At 52.7% G+C, this 20708-nt stretch overlaps 1 protein-coding gene across 2 annotated transcripts in view; it reads right to left on the bottom strand.

Annotated features, from left to right (window-relative positions):
- The window catches only part of PDE4B (phosphodiesterase 4B), a 140498-nt gene that overhangs the window by 68543 nt on the left and 51247 nt on the right, over positions 1-20708 (bottom strand). The window contains exon 1 of one of the 2 annotated variants that reach the window (XM_021535581.3): positions 19666-20284. The exons of the other annotated variant lie outside the window; for it this stretch is intronic. Within the exon in view, the coding sequence (XP_021391256.1) occupies positions 19666-19712 (47 nt within the window). The 5' untranslated portion in view covers positions 19713-20284. Of the gene's footprint in view, positions 1-19665; positions 20285-20708 lie in introns of those variants that run through there. 2 annotated transcript variants of the gene reach the window in all.

The following is a 20708-nucleotide window of genomic DNA, read 5'->3' on the forward strand; positions in this document are numbered from 1 at the left end:
GGGGCTGCAGCCCCTGCAGCCCCTCCCAGCGCTGCCACAGCTGCCTGGCACAGGAGCCCGGCAGCACTGACTGAAGTGTTGGTAACAGGAGCTGTCAGCTGCTGCTAAACACATCATTAAGCCTCTGCATGTATCCAAAAGCAAAAATATGTGTTTACTTGACTTTGTAATCTCTGAATAAAGAAGTTCAAGGCCAGGTCGGACAGGCCTTGGAGCAAACTGGGCTGGTGGGAGGTGTCCCTGTCCTTGGCAGGGGGTGGCACTGGATGATCTTTAAAGTCCCTTTCAATCCCAACCATTCTGTGACTTTAATTCTCTCTCTGTTTCTGTTCTGCTCAGTGGCTGCAATGGAAACAGAGCAACCAGAGCCCCTGCCCTGCTCACACCCAGAGCCCAACCACTCCCGAGAGCTGCTGCTGCTCCCTCTGCAACCCAAATCCACCTTCAGCAGAGCCCCGGGGTAAAAATGAGTCCCCAGAGCCCCCACGGCTCTCAGAACTCACCCAGCAGCACCCTGGGGACGCTCCTGGCTTGCACAGCAAATGTTGGAATTGTATCCAGCACCGTGCTGGGTTGGAGCAGCCACCAGGAGATGGCTGGAAAAGTACAGCGGGAGGTAAAAATGAGTTTGGATTCTCTCTTAGCACAAAGGGTTCCAAAAAACTTAATCCTTTTAATGTTTACTACAGATAAGCAGCTCGGCATTATCCTGTAACAAGTGAACATCGTAGGGTTGTTTTAAGTCCCCCAGAGAAGAGATCCTGACTGCTAAAATCCAGTTGTTATTTCTCCAAATGTACATCCTGGGCTATTTTATCCTCTTCCAATGGTTTTCTACCATTGATCTCCGGAAAATGCAAGGCACAGTCAAACAAAGCAGACACCCTGCCTCTATTTTTACTTCCAGAGCTTGGAAAGACATATGGATGTGAGTGTGATCGTTCCCAACACGGGCAGCAATGCCATTTCCTAAGGGCTTTTTCCTCCTGAAAATATCCCAGCTAACAACTGATGGAGCAGCTGCTTCCCTTCCTACCCAGCTAAGGTATAACACAGTATGAGTGGCACAGGGTGCCCAGAGCAGCTGGGGCTGCCCCTGGATCCCTGGCAGTGCCCAAGGCCAGGCTTGGAGCAGCCTGGCACAATGGGAGGTGTCCCTGCCATGCCCAAGAAGAGCTGGAAGGTGGCTTCCAATCCAGAGCATCCCAGGAGCGTGCGGTGCCGCTCCCAGTGCAGCTCTGACACCTCCAGGTGTTCCACCAGCTGTGCTTTTGCTGCGTGGAAGAACCCAGCTGAGCCTCCCCGGGGGAAAGCTGTCCCTTTTCCCTGCTGGGAAGTTCTGGAATGGCTCGTGGCTGGGGACAGCTGGCACAGGGACAGCAGGGTGTCCCAGCCCCGGGGCTGTGACACGCTGCTGTCCCACGGCACCGACGTTTCCATCCCAGCCACAGGGCAGTGTTTACCCCAGCCTGGCCTGGCTGCTCTGCTCTCTTCAGTGTCACTTCAGCTTTTGCAGCTTTCCCAGCTCCAGCCAAGCCCTGTAGCATTTCTCAGCCTGTCTCTCCCCATCCACAGCACATGGATGTGGGAGGCTGCCTGCGGTGGCCTGGCTCGTGTGACAGGGACACTGGTGTCTTCTGGTGGGGCTGCAGGACACCTTCCAGCCCTTCTGCCTCTGAGCAAGCCTTGATCCCTGCCCAGAACCAGCGTGGGAGGATAATTCCACCCAGCAAGTGGGAACACAGGGTCCAGCCCTGCCTTTCCCCCTCTGGGATACGACCAGCAACAGAAGTGGAATTCCAGTCCTATATTCCATCTTTTATTGATGCATCTTCAGGGATCTCCTACCCCTCTGAAGTGCAATCTGCACTTAACTCCTTCCCCAGAGCCAAGCCTTCAGCAGGGGTCTCCAGGGTCCCTTCCACAAAAGCTTCCAGCCCCAGGAAAGCATTCCAGGATCCGCAGGGAGCCGCAGCTTCGGGACGCTGCTGGCCAGAGCCAGGCTCTATTCCATCCTGCCCTGACACAGAGATCCTGGCACGGCTCCAGAGGCACTCTGACCTTTCCAAGCAGGAGGGAAGCTCTGAGCTGCTTCATTCCGTCGGGCCCCGCTTCACAGAGCTCCTCTCATCTGCTGTCAACCACGCTGGAGACAGGAACAAAGTGACAGCCGTGGTGACAACTTACAGGCACCACAGAGTTTCCATTTCACCTGAGCTGGGCAGGCAGCCTTTGAGGTGGAAGATTTACACATTTCCTGCTCTAATGTGTTACATTCCCCCAGCCCTTCCACGGGATCCAAAAGTCCAGCAGTGTGCACACGGAAAGCTGCTGTGCTCGGAAATGCATCCAGCCTTTCCGCTTGATTCATGGAATAATTGTTTGACCTGGTTTTTGGATTTATCTCCATAATTGGGATCCGTGGGGCCTGTCAGTAAAAAGACAGCGAAATGTCCTAAGATGGTATTCAGATCTTTGAATCCTTTGGAGACTTGGCCTTTAACAATAATTAATCCAGCTGGGTACATTTCAGCAACATTTTCTTTGCTTCACATCTCTCAAATGCCTGCACTCCCCATCCTTCCTATCCACGGGAGCGGGCAGTGCGATAGCAAATGTCAGAGCCACGGATGTGAATTCCAAGGGCAATCTTTTTTTTGAGCTCTCATGGATCATCTCAGGGCCAGCAGAAGCTCGACGCAAACGTTGCGTCACCGAAATCCGAGCATCTGCCACCTGCTGCTGTTGGAGGGGAGAACCAGAGAGAAGGAACGTCCTGGCCCTTTGGCACAGGGGGTTTGCCCTGCTGAGGGGTTTGGCACGGGCATCTCAGTGTGCCTGGCGAGGGCTCCTGCTGCTCCTGCTGCTCCTGCTGCTCCCCACACAGGCTGTCACAGTGCCCGAGGCAAAGGCCACCAAAGGAAACGGGGATCTTTCAGCGCTGCTGTAAAAACCAGAGGGGACAAAATGGACGGGAATAAAGGGAGGTTGGAAAGCAGAGGCAAATCCGTGCCTCGAGAGCAGCCAGAGCACTGAACAGCTTTCCTGTGGGAGTGATGGGGGTAAACACCGACTTGGTGTTATTTCTGGTGGGATTAATAGTGCAACTCATGGAACATTGCTCCAGGGAGATCCTAAAGGGGCTCCAGGAGAGCTGGAGAGGCACTTGGGCTGAGGAATTGTTCCCTGGGAGGGTGGGCAGGCCCTGGCACAGCTGAGGCTGCCCCTGGATCCCTGGCAGTGCCCAAGGCCAGGCTGGGAGCTCCTGGGACAGTGGGAGGTGTCCCTGCCATGGCAGGGAGCAGATGAGCTTTAAGATCCCTTCCAATGCAAACCATTCCATAATCCACAATTCTGTGACATGCCCAGCCCAGCTCAGGGGCAGGCAGAGCCAGGGAATACAAAGCCTGCCAGCCCAGACAGTATTTCCATAAATTTGCATTTTTTCCCAAGACCAGTGAGGCGGAAGGGACAGCTCTGCCTGCCCACAGAGCCTCCCCTCCTCCTCGGGCAGCTGCAAAACAAAACAGGGGAAAAGAGGGTCAAGTTAAACCCCAGATTTTAATTTTCTGCTGCTAAATCACATGGTTTGCAATGAGCTTTAATCACTCAGGACAGCAAACTGGATTTAGCAGATGGAAAAGCTTCTCCAGTGTGGAGAAGAAGTCAGAGGTGGTGAGCAGCAAGAACAAAACCTTTTAAAGGAATGATTGTGAGGAAAAATCCAGGCATGGCAAACCTCCTGCAGCACATTACATGTGGATTGTGCCAAAGGTGGGGTCAGGCAGCAAATCAAATCCTCTTGGGATGATTTCGCTGATGTGAAAACAGATAGAGTTCTGCTGGCACCTAAAATATCATTTAATAACACTGTTAATGTTCCCTAGACCTGCAAATCCTCTCCAGACCTGCTCCAGGGCTCATTTTGATCTTCCTTAATTAATAATCCCTCAGAAGCTCTGTTTCATGTTGGAAATCACTTGCTGGAATCACTGTTTTGGAGTCACTTCCTCCAAACCACGAAGCTTTTCAAAAGAAATAAGAGATGTGGGGGCACTGCGGAAAATCAGCCCAAAACTAAAACCTGAACCAAGTCATCAAGTCCAGGAGCATCAAACCACACAACAAAGCAGCCACAGCCACTTGGAAATTTGGGATAAATACGAGCAGAGCACTTGGCTATGATTAATTAATGCTTAATTACACAGAAGGTGAAGTTTGCAGTGTGAGTAAGCACGAACGTGTGGGCCTGGCACAAAATCATTGTATCTGATTGCAGCTACAGCTTCATCCCTGAGCTAATGAGGACTGAGCCATCCCGGGTGTTTCAAAGTATTGATAAAGGGTTTGACCTGAGCTAATGAAGAATGAGCAGGCACAGGTGATCGATGGCCAGAGTGGATCCATTTAAAAATATTGACTCGCTGTGTGGAAACATTTGTGTGCTGAGACCTGGGGAGAGCAGGCAGCGAGGGGGGAAGAGATGTTGGAGCTCACTGCTGGAACACAGCAGAGAAAATACCTGAAACGAGGGAGAAGCTGATAAAAACCACCTGAAACTGGTGAGGATTTAGTGAAAACACCTGAAACAAGTGAGAAGTTAATAAAAACCACCTGAAACTGGTGAGAATTTAGTGAAAACACCTGAATTTAGTGAGGAGCTAATAGAAAACACCTGAAACTGGTGAGGATTTAGTGAAAACACCTGAAATTTGTGAGAAGCTGATAAAAACCACCTGAAATTAGTTAGAAGCTGATAAGGAACAGCTGAAACTGGTGAGGATTTAGTGAAAACACCTGAAAATAGTGAGGACCTGATAAAAAACATCTGAAACTGGTGAGGATTTAGTGAAAACACCTGAAAATAGTGAGGACCTGATAAAAAACACCTGAAATAAATGAGGATTTAGTGAAAACACCTGAAATTAGTGAGGAGCTGATAAAAACCACCTGAAATTAGTTAGAGGCTGATAAGGAACAGCTGAAACTGGTGAGGATTTATTGAAAACACCTGAAATTAGTGAGGAGCTGCCTGAAATAAGTTAGGATTTAATGAAAACACCTGAAATTAATGAGGAGCTGATAAAAACCACTTGAAATTAGTGAGGAGCGGCCGGGAACCCCTGAAATGATGAGGAGCTGCTGGAACAGGTGGTGCCACAGAAGAAGCAGCAATGGCCATGCCCCAAACCACAAATTCCACCTGAACTCGGGGTGTTTTACCCTCAGGGTGGCAGAGCACTGGAAGAGCTGCCCAGGGAGCCTCGGAGCTTCTCCCTGAGCTGCTCCAAGCCCACCTGGGGGTGAGCTCTGGGTGCCTCCAGCAGGGATCCATCTCCCTTTGTCCTTGCGGGGCCGGCCCTGGTTCTCAGGGCAGCAGATGTTTGTGGCACTGTGTTTTTGGGGCCGGCTGCTGGCCAGTTTTTGGGGCTGGCAGCTCTGACAGCCTCTGGGAAGCATCACCAGGCAGAGGCACTGTCCTGATAGCCCCAGCCAGAGCCCAGCTATTAATACCCACCCAGCAGCTGAGCCAGGGGACAGCAAATGCCACACAGATAGGCAGGGGCTGCTGGGGATCGTGTGAGGAGCAGACAAGATAAGGAGAGGGCGACAGAACCCTGGTGTCAAAGCTGAGCACTCGGGCCAGGACGGGGCTCTGCCTCGTGCCAAGGTGCTGCTGGGTTTGGGCAGCGAGGCTGTGCAGGGCTCAGGGACACGAGGGAGCTGGGCAGGACCCACCCTGCTCAGCTGAGAGATTGATTGCTGCTCACATCCATGGTTGTCGGAATCTGTGCTATTGGTGATCCCAAAATTGTAGAAAGTCTCTGTCTGTCAGCCCCGCTGCCAAAGCAGAAGCCATAATTGGTCTGTGCTGGTTTCCAGGTTGTTTATTCTGTTTATCTCTCACATGTTCTGCTGCCCTGCCCAGCTCTGTCCTGCAGGGCAGCGTGTGGGGCTCTGCCCTCAGTGGGATGTGACAAACATTAAATACCAGAAACTCCCTGGGCTGGATTTACAAGAACGTGCCAATATCTGTCACCTACGTTGGACAGTGTGTCCCCAGCCTGAACCAACAGAAAAATGCCAACACCACAGTGAGACATGGAGGGCATGAAGAAGGAGAAAAAGGACAAGGCACACCCAATTTCCTCCATCTTGTCCCCTTTGGACCCCTCATCTAGAATCCTAAAATTTTACTTTTGCACCCGTGCCACATTTAATTATTGCTTATATCAAACACTCAGAGCTGGTAATTGATCCTGTAAGATTGAAAACTCTTTTCCATGGCCAGAGATCACAGCCAGTGTCTCTGGGGGCTCTGTCCAGGGGGTTCCTGAGCCCTGCCAGGGCAGCCAGAGGGAAGCTCTGGATTCCCACACATTTTACTGTGCTCTTGCAAGGAATGTTCTCTGGGATTGAGCCTAAACCCAGCCCTGCTTCTCTGTGTGCTCCCTCACCACTCACAAACCCAAATTCTGGCTGAATTTGTACCTGCAGTGAGCACAGGCACGATGAACCCCAATCCTTTTTGACGAGGGGGAAGCAAAAATCCACCGAGGCAGCCTGAGAACGTCACCACGGCCACGCTGGTGGCTCTGTCCCCCTGTGACTGCCCTGGGGTGGCACGGAGGCAGCAGTGCCACCCCAGACACACGTGCTGAGGGCAGCTCCTGCCGGGCTGATGGAGCAAACTCCCTCCAGCAGCAAGGCCTGAGAGCTGGGTGCCTCCCAGACATCCCGAGCTGCCCAACTCCTAAAGCACAGCGAATCTGTGCAGCACCAAGCACAGCCCAGCTCCTGGCTGATGGAATGGCCGAGTTAATAATCCCTGGTGCTTCATGCCAGCAGAGGCTCCTGCAGAGCTCCTTCCTCCCAATCATCTCAATGGATCCCTCCTGCTCCTTGAACCTCTCCTGCCTCAATGGGGCCATTGAAGCCCAGAATAGCTGCACTGCCTGTGCTGCATCCTCACAAGAGGATGAGACTCTTGCTGCAGTCTAAGAAAGAAAAATCACTCGGCACAAATCAGCTCTTTTAAAACCGCTGATTAAATAGATATTCACAAGGCAGAGCACAATGGTTTGGATGGAGCCATTGCAACTCATTACACAGCTCCTCATTCATGCCCAGGAGAGCTTTTCCTTTGCTTCTCTAATAGCAGGAGAGAAAAAGAAACCACGGGAAAGATATTAAATTGCATGAAAATAGGTGACAGGCAAATTTACAAACTTGGAGAAGCAGATTTGGGCTGGCAGTCCTGGTTGCCACTGTCCCCAGCTGGAGCCCTGCAGCACCAGACGAAGAACTCCACCTCTTCTGCAGGGAGGATGGAATTCCTGAGTTTATTGAAGCCACATGAGGGGCTGGTCAACACTCAGAAACTCCAACTCTGATTCTGTAAAGATCCCCGGAGCTGCTGCAGGGCTGGAGCCCCTCTGGAGCCAGGCTGGGAGAGCTGGGGGGGCTCCCTGGAGAGGAGAAGGATCCAGGGAGAGCTCAGAGCCCCTGGGAATGTTCCCCTGGAGAGGAGAAGGATCCAGGGAGAGCTCAGAGCCCCTGGGAATGTTCCCCTGGAGAGGAGAAGGATCCAGGGAGAGCTCAGAGCCCCTGGGAATGTTCCCCTGGAGAGGAGAAGGATCCAGGAGAGCTCAGAGCCCCTGGGAATGTTCCCCTGGAGAGGAGAAGGATCCAGGGAGAGCTCAGAGCCCCTGGGAATGTTCCCCTGGAGAGGAGAAGGATCCAGGGAGAGCTCAGAGCCCCTGGGAATGTTCCCCTGGAGAGGAGAAGGATCCAGGGAGAGCTCAGAGCCCCTGGGAATGTTCCCCTGGAGAGGAGAAGGATCCAGGGAGAGCTCAGAGCCCCTGGGAATGTTCCCCTGGAGAGGAGAAGGATCCAGGGAGAGCTCAGAGCCCCTGGGAATGTTCCCCTGGAGAGGAGAAGGATCCAGGGAGAGCTCAGAGCCCCTGGGAATGTTCCCCTGGAGAGGAGAAGGATCCAGGAGAGCTCAGAGCCCCTGGGAATGTTCCCCTGGAGAGGAGAAGGATCCAGGGAGAGCTCAGAGCCCCTGGGAATGTTCCCCTGGAGAGGAGAAGGATCCAGGGAGAGCTCAGAGCCCCTGGGAATGTTCCCCTGGAGAGGAGAAGGATCCAGGGAGAGCTCAGAGCCCCGGGCAGGGCCTGGAGGGGCTCCAGGAGAGCTGGAGAGGGGCTGGGGACAAGGCAGGGAGGGACAGGACACAGGGAATGGCTTCACTGACAGAGGGCAGGGATGGATGGGAGATTGGGAACTGGGAATTGTTCCCTGGGATGGAATTCCCAGAGCAGCTGGGGCTGCCCCTGGATCCTGGCAGTGCCCAAGGCCAGGCTGGAGGGTTTGGAGCAGCCTGGCACAGTGGGAGGTGTCCCTGCCCATGGGTGTCCCTCCATCAGGGGTGGAATGAAGGGATTTTGAAGGTCCATTCCAACCCAAACCAGTTTGGGATTCTCTGATAATGCACAAGGAGAGGGGTTTTTATTCATCCCAAAAGGAAACCTGGGATGTTCCCAGTGCTCTCTGCAGTGAGTGAGTGGAAGGTGAAGGCAGCAGCTGCACTTGGAGATTGCATAAACAGCAGGAGATGAAAGAGCAGAACCTGTTTGGAAATGAGGTTGTGACGCCAGACGGGGAAAGGCCTTTCTAAGGCCTGTCATTCTGCCAGCCTCCCCCACCTGGGGATCTGCCCTACAATTCCCCAAGAATTCTGATATTCCCTGAGAGTGGCAAACGCTCTTTGATGTGGCACTGAAGGCTAGAAAACACATGCAGGTGGCTAACAGCTAATTAGACAGGCATAGGGATTTTAATTACACTGTGGAATCCCAGACTGATTTGGGTTGGGGGGGACCTTAAAAATCATCCCATGGCAGGGACACCAAACCCCAGTGTCCAGCCTGGCCTTGGGCACTGCCAGGGATGCAGGGGCAGCCCCAGCTCCTCTGGGAATTCCATCCCAGGGAACAATTCCCAATTCCCAATCTCCCATCCATCCCTGCCCTCTGGCAGTGAAGCCATTCCCTGTGTCCTGTCCCTCCATCCTTGTCCCCAGCCCCTCTCCAGCTCTCCTGGAGCCCCTCCAGGCCCTGCCAGGGGCTCTGAGCTCTCCCTGGATCCTTCTCCTCTCCAGGGGAACATTCCCAGGGGCTCTGAGCTCTCCCTGGATCCTTCTCCTCTCCAGGGGAACATTCCCAGGGGCTCTGAGCTCTCCCTGGATCCTTCTCCTCTCCAGGGGAACATTCCCAGGGGCTCTGAGCTCTCCCTGGATCCTTCTCCTCTCCAGGGAGCCCCCCCAGCTCTCCCAGCCTGGCTCCAGAGGGGCTCCAGCCCTGCAGCAGCTCTGGGGGTTCCTCTGGGCTCTCTGCAGCAGCTCCAGGTCCTGCTCCAAGGCTGGGGCAGCTCTGCAGGTGGGGCCTCACCTGGGAGGGCTCCTGCAGCTCCCCCAGCCCTGCCTGGGGCTGGATCTGCCTCGATTGCTGCTTCCAGCCCCTGGAGCTGCTCTGCCTCCCCAGGAACGGCGTCGGTGCTGCCCTAGATTCCGAGGCTGCTGCTCCACACGGCCCTTCCCAGACTTCCACCTCATTTCTCACGTTATTCCCAGCATTTTTGGGTGCATCCTCATTTCACTTTTCCAGCTATCCACGTCCAGCTCTTCCCAGCTGCCTCTGCTTCTCCAACACGCAGCACCCCGAGTGTTTATTTCTCATTTCTCCAACCTCCCCACCCCAGGAGTTCTCCTCATCCCCTGCAGATGTGAATCCCTCCCAGCTGGGTGGTCCCAGGAGCTGCTGTCCTGCTGGGATCCCATGGGTGCTCCTCATGGATCCCCCACTCCCACCTTCAGCTCCCAGCCCCAGCTCCCTTCTCGGGAGCCTCAAGAGAACCCCAAGTTGTGTTTTGTGCCCTCCTGAAAGCCAGAAAGATCCCACCAGTCAAAGGCAGCTCCTGTCCCACTCCGGCCTCCCAGGAAGGCTCCCACCCACCCCAGCTGCTGTGCTTGGCTCCTGCTGGGGCTTCCCAGTGTGGTCCAAAACTTTGGAATCCAAAAGCTCCAAATTCCCCTTGGAATCTGCTGCTTCCAACGGGACAAATCTGCTTTTCTGGCAGCTATCCACGGCAAAGTTCAATCCTGTGGGAGCAAGAATCCCCACCACTACCTGGGCATATTTCCTTTTCCCAGTCCTCTTGTTTTTCTGCATTCCTACCCAAAAAATCATCAAATAATGTAATAATTCCAGGAGTTTATATCATCAACCCATCATGCTTCATCCATGGCTCCTGATGATATTTTACAACGGAATCCAACCCTTTGGATTAGTTCACTTCAGTTCTATTTCACCAGCAAACCCACACCTATGGCCTCCATCTCAGAAAACAGGGATGAACATCAGGCTGGAATATCCTGGGCCTGCAGGAACACAGAGCCCCATTCCCTCACAATGAGTGGGAGCACAGCCTGGGACGTTTCCTAGAATCCCCCAGTCCCTGTGATCCAGCAGGTCCCTGGGAAGCAAAGGATATGGAAGGGAATTGCCCTCATCCCAAATTCCACATGTGCCATTTGTATGACAACCCCAAATTTCCTGCTGATATCCAATCCAGGCAAATCTAAACAGCCAGAAAATGAAATGTGGGAATGTTCCATCAGAAAAGTGGGAATTTTCATGAAGTTTCGGAGCTGTGGTAACCACCATGGAATGAGGTTTAGTCTTCTTGTTGCTCCTTACTGGAATTGTTCCAGTTTATTTGGAATTAACATGGAAATACAAACACCTGAGGGAGCACAGCAAAAATTCCTTAAAACTTCCCCCTGCAATCCCAGAGATGATGCCAGAGCTGGGCCAAGCTCCCCCTGCTCGGATGGAATCTGATGGAATCTGATGGAATTGGATGGAATCGGATGGAATCTAATGGAATCTGATGGAATCTGCCTGGAAAGTTCCTGGAGAACAGAGTTGATTTCAGGAATAAACCCAGGAGCTGATTTGGGATAAACCAGGAGCTGATTTGGGATAATCCCAGGAGCTGATTTGGGATAAACCAGGAGCTGATTTGGGATAAACCCGGGAGCTGATTTGGGATAAACCAGGAACTGATTTGGGATAAACCAGGAGCTGATTTGGGATAAACCAGGAGCTGATTTGGGATAAACCCGGGAGGTGATTTGGGATAAACCAGGAGGTGATTTGGGATAAACCAGGAGCTGATTTGGGATAATCCCAGGAGGTGATTTGGGATAATACCAGGAGCTGATTTGGGATAAACCCAGGAGCTGATTTGGGATAAACCAGGAGCTGATTTGGGATAATCCCAGGAGGTGATTTGGGATAAACCTGGGAACTGATTTGGGATAAACCCAGGAGGTGATTTGGGATAAACCAGGAGCTGATTTGGGATAAACCAGGAGCTGATTTGGGATAATCCCATAGCTGATTTGGGATAAACCTGGGAGGTGATTTGGGATAAACCAGGAACTGATTTGGGATAAACCAGGAGCTGATTTGGGATAATCCCATAGCTGATTTGGGATAATCCCATACCTGATTTGGGATAAACCCGCAGCGAAGCCGCCGTGCCCCAGCCCCACCTGCCCTTGCTGAGCTCAGCAGGCTCCAGGCTCTGGTTTATTTAGTTTTCCCTCTCGGAAGGTTCCCTTTCCCACCTGGCAGGAGAGCCCAGGGGAGCCAGGAGCAGCCTCTTCCCGAGGAGCCACCTCGGGGATGGTCCCTTGGAGCACCAGGAGCCCCCCGGGCTGTGGGAGCTGTCCCTGCCCCCAGGATGAGCTTTAAGGTCCCTCCCAAATCAGACAATTCCCGGATTCTGGAATGCCTGCTGGTGGTTGCATCCCAACCAGAGGCATCCAGTGGGTTTGCAGAGCTCTCCTGTTCCCCTTCCTTGCTCCCCAAGCTCTGCATCCCAGCTTTTCTCCCCTCACCACCAGGTGAATAAACCTGGGGCTTGAATTTCCCATTGCACTACAGAGATGAAGATCATTTGATTTATCCCTACACGATTTCCCTTTCCCTGCCGCGTCCTGAGACCTCATCCCAGCCACGTTTCCCTCACTAATTCCCATTTGCCCAGCATTTCCCAGCCCCGTGGGGGCGGAGGAGCTGCTGTCCTGAGCTCCGAAAGGTTGGATGAGCTGGGACAATCCCTCGGGATCTGTGGGATGAGGGCTCCCGGCAGGGATCCATCAGCTCGGTGTCGCGGGCTGCTTCCCGCGGAGCTCCTCTGCACCGTTCATTCCCACATTGAGACAATTAACACGTTTCTCCCAGGCTCTTCCTTCCAACAAAAAGCTAAAAAAAGCGAAACTCCTCTGAAAGGCTCGCAGGCATTTTCTGCCCTAGAATTTAGAGTTACATAAAAAAAAAAAAAAAAATTAGACTTATAAATAAGAGTTTACATTAAAAGAACAACAAAAGCACTCGAGTAATTGGAGCTGGCGAGAAGCAGACCCTACAAAATGACGAGCAGACCCTATAAAATTATTATCAAACCCCTTTTTAAGCCAAGCAACCTTTTGCTGCTTTGTTTGCCATCCTTCACACCCTTCTGTGGGACTCAGATCCAGTCAAAGGAAGAAACGGAGAGTTTCTAGCCAGGCACAGGCCTGGGAAAGAGCTGGGGAAGAATGTAAATAATTCTTTACCTTGAAATAGAGATTTTAGGAGCTCACTTGAGCTAACAAAATGAATGTATCATGAAAGAAACCCCTGCCATGGGACAAAGGGCAGAGGGAAATGTAAATCTTTGGAGCTTCCTGCATGAAGACAATACCAGAGAAGACCAGGGAATGCAAAGGACCCAGACAAGGAGACCTCTCTGTCTCAAACTGTTGGAACTCCAAATGTCCCTCAGACATTTTTGGATGTTCCAGGCCTTGGTCAGAAGCATTTGAGACCCTGGCAGGCAGCTGGACACAGCTGTGATTTTGAGTTTGAGCCATGGGATGAGTTACCAACTTTGGAGGTGGAACAAGCAGTCACACAAGGTTAGATAGTATAGTAAAAGTAGTCAGAAAACAGAGGGGAAATTTTTTTAGTATTGTACAGACGGGTTTTAGCACCTGTACAGGGGGGTTTTCACTTTGTACATGGGGGTCAGAGTTCTAAGATGGAGGAAAGTGGGCTGATCCTGTTCTTCCTCCTTCTTCTTCCTTGCCTCCATGTTCTTGGTGATGTTGGCACTCACAGATTGGTTTAGAGTAGAAAAGCACCTTGTAATATGGGTAGTGGGTATTGGGGGAAAACTATAAACATGGAACACGTAATATATCATATAAAAGATAGCAGCAGCCCTGGGTGGGGAGAGAGAAGAAGAAGACACAGACAGAGAGGATGTCAGGGTGTGTGTGTGCCTCTGCCTGGGCTGTGAGCAAACAGCCACAGCCTGAGAAGAAAATCTTTTAGATAACTCACAATAAACTACCTTGGGACCAAACAGCAAGAGCCTGTGCAGTTTTTCTTTGGAAACTCGGGTTGGAGAAGGAATTTCACCACCACACGAAACCCCAGAGCAAGCCCGGGGTTCCCACATCAAATCAAGGCTGACAGACATACTCAAATAAGACCCCAAAGGACCAAAAGCTCATGCGCAGAGGGGAAAATTCAAAATTCAACCCAGAGGAAGACCACGATCTTCAGCCTCAGAAGACCACCAGAGACCCCCGTGGGACCACCACAGCGAACCAGGCGTGCCCAGAAGGGCGTGGAGCATGAGAGGGGAGGACAGGCAGGGCAGGGGTTGAGTATGCACAGAAAAGTTGTGGAATGCACTGAATGTGGAACAGCTTTGGGAATAAAGGGGTGGGACAGAGGGCAGCTCGGGGCACAAGTTTTTGGAGAGCGATCTCGCTCGTGCCGGGCGCTGACATCCATACCCACTTCACAACTACATCCAGTTGTGGAGTCTAGTTATTTATTCCCCTTATTGCTTCAATCTCTCTTGTTATTCACATTATTTATAGTTGAGTTTTATCGCTGTGCATCACGCACTGTACACCAATGGTTGGGTTGTTTTCACTTCAGGACCAATGGAGTTGGTCCTCACGAAGCTCTGTATAAAAGAGCAGTGTATTTTGAATAAATGGGAATTTTACTCTCAGGAATTGGTCCTCACAAAGCTCTGTATAAAAGAGCAGTGTATTTTGAATAAATGGGAATTTTACTCTCAGGAACTGGTCCTCACGAAGCTCTGTATAAAAGAGCAGTGGATTTTGAATAAACCAGAGTTTTACTCTCACAGCCTTCTGATCAGAGTCTCCTCATTCCCGTCCTGCCTCGACAGCGACAACCTTCATCGAGTTTTTCAATGGATCAGAAGGAGATCGAAATAAGCAGCGAGGGTCAGCCCCAGCTCCCGGGATGAGAGGATTTTCCAGGCTCTTCCCAGCCCACACCAGGCTGGGATTCTGTGATTAAGTGAACCAAGACGATGCAAATGCTGTGAAGGACGCTTTGTGTGCTTCCAAAGGGGATGGAAAGGCTCTCTGCACTGGAGTTCACACGGTGTAGGGAATGATTTTCCAGCCCTCATTAAAAAAAAAAGCATTTTGTAGTGCATGAAATGAAGGTGCTCTGTGATACAAGCTGGGTCACTTCCAGCTCTGTGATTCCAGGATTCTATGATTCCATCATTCCATGCGTCCATCATTCCATCATCATTCCACTATTCTCAGCTCCAGAATCTTTCTTTCTCTAGTGGCTGCCCTCAGCACGAGCAGCAGAGACCTTCCCTGTCCAGTCCCAGAGCTCAATCCCTCTGGCAGAGCCTGGAATTCCCTGGGCAGCGGGAACAGCAGAGGGATGATGACGATGACGATGATGATGATGATGATGACGGGTTTGGGATTGCAGTTTTTTTAATCACCCCGTGTTCCTTTGAGAAGCCCCGAGGAGGCTCCTGTGGAAGTCAGGACAGGGAAAAGCACCAGCAAATCCTTTTTTTAGTTCCTAGGATGAAACTTGGGCTGAGCTTTGGGCCTGGGAGCAGAGGGAATTCCCGACATCCACCTGCCCTGCTCTCTGCTGGGAAGGGAACTTGGACAAAGGGGGCACCTGGATTTATCCTGTGCACAAGAACTGGGGCACAGCGAGTGCCTGGGAATGTGGGCCAGCCCCTGGAAAAGCTCTTCCACCATTCCCACCTTGCAAGGGGATAACTTGCAGGGGCCTGGCTCAGCGGGAGCAGGGAGCTGCTCTCAGGATGGCAGAGCTGGGAACCACGGGCTGTGTTCAAACAGAACAATTCACTGAACTTTGGGATTCTTTGTGTGTGACAAGCTCCAGGTCAGCAGCAAGCACAAACTTCCCTTATTAAATTTCCTTTCTTTCTGCTGGAAAGAAGAAAAGAAACCCCTTTTCCATCGTGGTGCTTGATGAGTGCCTGACATTGCCTAATCTGCCAGGGAATTGGAGCTAAAAGAAATCCATATCCCAGTTATTAGCCCCTGGAGAAGAGGGTTAGGAAAGAAATCCTGATCAGGCTTTCAGAACAGGAATCTCATTCCTAAGCCTGCTAAGATGTGAGAGGGCAAAAAGTCCCAGAACTTCTTAGAAATGCTGAGAGCTGAGTCTGCATTCACAAGATCCTGGAATGCTCCAGCCTGGAAAAGGCCTCAAGGATGATCCCATCCCACCCCTGCCCTGGCAGGGACACCTCCCACTGTGCCAGCTGCTCCAAACCCACCCAGCCTGGCCTTGGGCACTGCCAGGGATCCAGGGGCAGCCCCAGCTGCTCTGGGAATTCCATCCCAGGGAACAATTCCCAGTTCCCAATGTCCCATCCATCCCTGCCCTCTGTCAGTGAAGCCATTCCCTGTGTCCTGTCCCTCCCTGCCTTGTCCCCAGCCCCTCTCCAGCTCTCCTGGAGTCCCTCCAGGCCCTGCCAGGGGCTCTGAGCTCTCCCTGGATCCTTCTCCTCTCCAGGGGAACATTCCCAGGGGCTCTGAGCTCTCCCTGGATCCTTCTCCTCTCCAGGGGAACATTCCCAGCTCTCCCAGCCTGGCTCCAGAGGGGCTCCAGCCCTGCAGCAGCTCCGGGGGTTCCTCTGGGCTCTCTCCAGCAGCTCCAGGTCCTGCTGGAGTCACAGGAACCCAGGGAATCATCCTGGGGCTTCCAGCTCCTCCCTGGCTGTCACCTTTGCCAAGGAATGCTCCTAGAGACACCAAAGCAGGTGGGAGCAGCTCCTCCATCCTGAGGGGTTCTGCAGCCAGGGGGGACTGGGACTGAGCCCCCTGGACAGGGCAAGGAGCAGGAGGAGCAGGAGGAACAGCCTGGAGAAGCAGCTCTGAGGGCGTGACAGGCAGAGATGTCCCTGAACTGGGCTGAAAAAATTCTCCCATCCCAGTGAAGCTACCCAGATCCTTTCCCTGGAAGTGAAGATAATGAATGCAAAGCTGGAAATGTAAATACGTCAGGAGCAGCCTCTAACTTTGATCAACGCAGCCAGGAAGGACTTGAAAAGACCCAGCCTGAGGAGAAGGGAAAGGTCACTAAATACCAAACCCTTGCTCCAGCAGGAGCCCTCCACATCCAGCTCCCAGCAGCCAAACGTGGCCAGTTCAATCCCACCCCTCACCCCCAGCTCCCTCCAGGCAGGAATTGTCTCTGCTGCAGGCACAGCCAGCTCCCCGTGCTCCCTCCAGGAGAAATATTTGGCCTCTCCTTTTCTACACTGTGCCTACAGATCTCGGAGCTCTGTCTCTCAAATCTACCTGCTGCATAGCAATCATCACCTTGTTGGAAATCCTGCCTATTTATAGGAGGCTGAGGAATTAATCCTTCAGGAAAAGCAAAATGGTTTTTAAGATCCAGCTGAAATTCATGGAAATAAGGTGACTGGAAGGTTTAACCCACAGAGCTGGAGAGTGGTAATTCCCAGAGCAAACCTGGAGTATTTTGAAAGTCAGTATAAAACTCAGAGTGAAATTTGTCCATGAAGTGAGGGGGGATTGGGCTCTGCTCCCAGGGAACGGTGACAGGACAGCAGGAGACAGCTTCAAGTTGTCCCAGAGGGGGTTTAGATTGGATATTTGGGAAAATTTCTTCCTTTCCTGGCACATCTCCCAGGGCAGGGCTGGAGTCCCCACCCCTGGAGGGGTTTAAAATCCCTGTGGATGTGGCACATGGGGACACGGGTGGCCTTGGCAGTGCTGGGGGGGACCTGGTGGTCTCAGAAGGCTTCTCCAACCTCAGTAACTCCACGATCATGGAGTTATTCCATGATTACCACGATATGGAAAACCCCTCCAGCCTCACATCCAAGTGCCACATCTCAGCGTGAGCCCGGGAGCAGAGGGAGCCAAGGGCAGGGTGACTCCTGGTCCCTTTTATCACTGCGCTGATAAATCTGTTTGTTTTCCAACACCAAGATACTCCTGCCACTCCAGCTGCTCTCTGGGAGCTGTGCAGCACCTCTCCAAAATTCCTGAGCTGTCAGAAATCCTGGGATCTGGTCCCACACTTCACCTCAGGACAGTGTTTCTGCTCCCCCCCACCAAAGTTCAACCACAGCAGCTCCAGGGGCCAGCCCTGAGTTTGGGGTGTTCCCCGAGGATGAATTCCCACATTGCTCCAGCAGGAACCTCTGTGCTGCTGCCATCCCAGCTTCCATTTCCCCAAAATGAGTTCCAAGCCCCATTCCCAGCCCCGAGCACAGAGCCCTCCCCTCTGCAGCCCAAAGCAGCAGTGACCGAGGCCCCGCCGTGTCCCAGCAGCTCCTCTTCTGGACCTGGGGGAGGACATGGAAGCCAAAGTCACCCATGGGATCTGGAGAGCTTTGGGAAGCTGAAAATTCATCCAACCCCACCCCTGCCATGGGCAGGACTCCTTCCCCTAGGCCAGGGGCAAGATCCAGCTCAAGATTTCCTTTTGCATGATGGGACAGAGGAGGGAGAAGCTCCAAAGAAGACCAAAACATTTATTCCGGAAGAAAGGAAGCCCTGAAGACATTTCAGCCAGGAATTAATGTCTGAACAGCAAGCAGGAGCTTACACAGGTCTGGTTTAGCAAGGCCCAGCCTGGCTTTGCTTTCACCTGGGCACAGATAAGTGAATTTTCTTGGGATAACTTTATCCCTTCCTTCATAAAGGCTCCCTTTGAGCTGTGCAGTTTCACCACCTGAGCTTCCCTGCCTGAGCCCACGGCTCTGATCTGTCCCTGCCCCAGCCTGGAAATCTCCCCTGGGGGGACTTGGGGCTGCTCAGGCTTTGTTTCAGTTCCCAGAGCTAAAAGGATTTCTGTTCTCCTGCAGCCACACAAATGAGCTTCTCCTTTCTCCAAGTGATTTTTCCCGTCACTCCCTGGCCTCTCTGGGCATTGATTTTGTCTGTAATTAATGCACAAGGTCTCTCCCCTTCCCTTCATTTGTAAATCTGGCAAATCAATTAGCACTTCCCATCCAATATTCCTTTTTCTTGGCTTATCTGGGCTCCTCCTCAGGAGGAACTTTCCAAACCAAAGCAACAACTGCCCCTGCTAAACCTCAAGGGGAAACCAATGGAAAAATTCCATGACAGGTTGGGCTAGTTCGGGTGTTAGGAAGGAATTCCTCCCTGTGAAGCCCTGGAATGGAATTCCCAGAGCAGCTGGGGCTGCCCCTGGATCCCTGGAAGTGTCCAAGGCCAGCTTGGAGCAGCCTGGGATGGTGGAAGGTGTCCCTGGGTGGAATGAGATGATCTCCAACCCAACCCGTTCCAGCATTCCATCATTTCAATACAGGCCCTGCATCTTTTCTCTTCTCCAAGCGTTCCCTCCCCGTTCTCCTATCCTGGAACTGCACACGAGAGGAGCAGGACGTGCTCTGGAGAACCCAATCCCTCCCCAGCACCATTCCAAGGCTCACAGCCTCGGATATTTATATATACATGTTTCTATTTTATTGATATATTTATATATCAGAGGACATTTTTATTCCTATCCACAAATATTGACCCGTAGGTTGATCCCAGAGCCACGGTTAAACGATTAAAAACCATAATGAGATCGCAGAGAATAAATTCTGTGTAAAACCAGAATATTTGTGTGTAGGTGAGATCACAGAACGCAGGATTTGAAGAAGCAGAATATAAAATTACCTCTAGATTCCCACAGATTATCCACACTGGAAGACCACATGGCTCACTCCAGCCAAAGGCCTGAACTCCACCAGTGGATCTTTACCTAGAACACGAGGTTTTGGTGCCAGCTCCCAGCCCCAGGCTGGGAAAAGCCTCTGGAATTCCCTGAGCTCCCCCAGTGCCCCCGGGCCAGCTGCTCCCTCTGCTCATGGAAATGCAACAGGGAGAAGGATGTGGAACCCCCCAGCCAAGGACGTTTTAGGGACTCATTAATTTTTCAAGGACAATGGAGGTTCCTAAACACCTGAGAAGGAAAATAAACCAGGACAAACGGGAAAATTTCCATCCCTTCCCCACCCTGTCCCCGCTCGGAGGCGTCGCGAGGGTGCCTCGGATCAAACTCTGAGCAGGGAAGATCAGAGAAGGAAACACTCAGCGCCCGCAGCTCCAGGAGCCCCCTTATCCATGTTCCCATCCAGCAGCTGCTTCTCAGCCTGGAAAAATCCTGATTTCCAAGTTTTGTGCCCACCAGAAGCGCTGTGATCCGGACAAAGCCATGGCATACTCACCAAATCCACGAATGGCGGCGATTGGGTAAAATATTAATATTTAACATCTTCCCAGCTGATCCTTCTCCTCTAGCGTCCGAAAAGAGTCAGGACATGTCCTGCTAATTCCCAACTCAGGTGCCTCTGGAGCTGGCTCGGTGGCACGGAGATGTTTCCAGGAGTTTTTATTCTTTGGGATTACATGGCAACTCCCCTTGCAGGTGGATGCCACTTTCCAGAGGAATGCAAATGCCTCGGCAAGCAAAAAGTGGGGCTGCCTGTGGAACAGCCTCTATGGGCTCCCAAATTTCTTCATTTCTAGCAGGAGAAAGAAAAAATAAATCTATTTCTGGCACCTCTCCCTTGACTGCAGCTTCCTGCTCTCATTTGTAAAATCCCTTCCGATGATCCTGAGACGGAGTGGGGGGAGGAAAAAAAAAAACCTTTCCCAAGCTGCAGCAACATCCCCTTTTTTGTCGTTCCTCCTTTCCAGGTCACATCCCTCCTTCCTCCGGAGCCGGGGCAAAGTTTCGTGCCGCTGCAGAAGCCGCGCCGAGGGTCCCTCCCGCGGAGCATCCGCAGGGATGCGATCCCGCACGGGGACGGGGCTGCGGGAGGAGGCCCGGACCGCCCGGCCCGGCCCGGCAGGAGCGCAGCGCCCGGCCCGGGCTCCCGGCGAGCGGAGCGCGGAGCGCTCGGCGCCGCTGCGGCCCCGCCGCCGCCCGGCCCCGGCCGGACCATCCAGCTGCGGCTCCTGCCGGGAAGCCGCAGCCCGGCCCCGCCGCCGGAGCCGCAGAAAATGGAATTTTACAAGATTTCCAACATCTAAATCCCGCCGCTCCACATCAAACCCGACGCGGCTCCCTGGTGCAGCGAGACGTCAGGGGTGGGTGGGAGATGGGGCCGCATCCGCCCGGCAGCGGATCCCGAAATTCCGGCCCCCGCCGGAGCCGCGAGGGGAGCCGGGGACAAAGGCAGGGCTGGGAGAACCGGGATCGGGGACGGAGGGAGGGATGGGGGATGGATGGAGGGATGGGGGAGGGAGGGATGGATGGAGGGAGGGA

The sequence above is a fragment of the Lonchura striata genome, chromosome 8 (genome assembly GCF_050655825.1).
Source record: "Lonchura striata isolate lonStrDom1 chromosome 8, ASM5065582v1, whole genome shotgun sequence".
NCBI classification, from domain to species: Eukaryota; Metazoa; Chordata; class Aves; order Passeriformes; family Estrildidae; genus Lonchura; species Lonchura striata.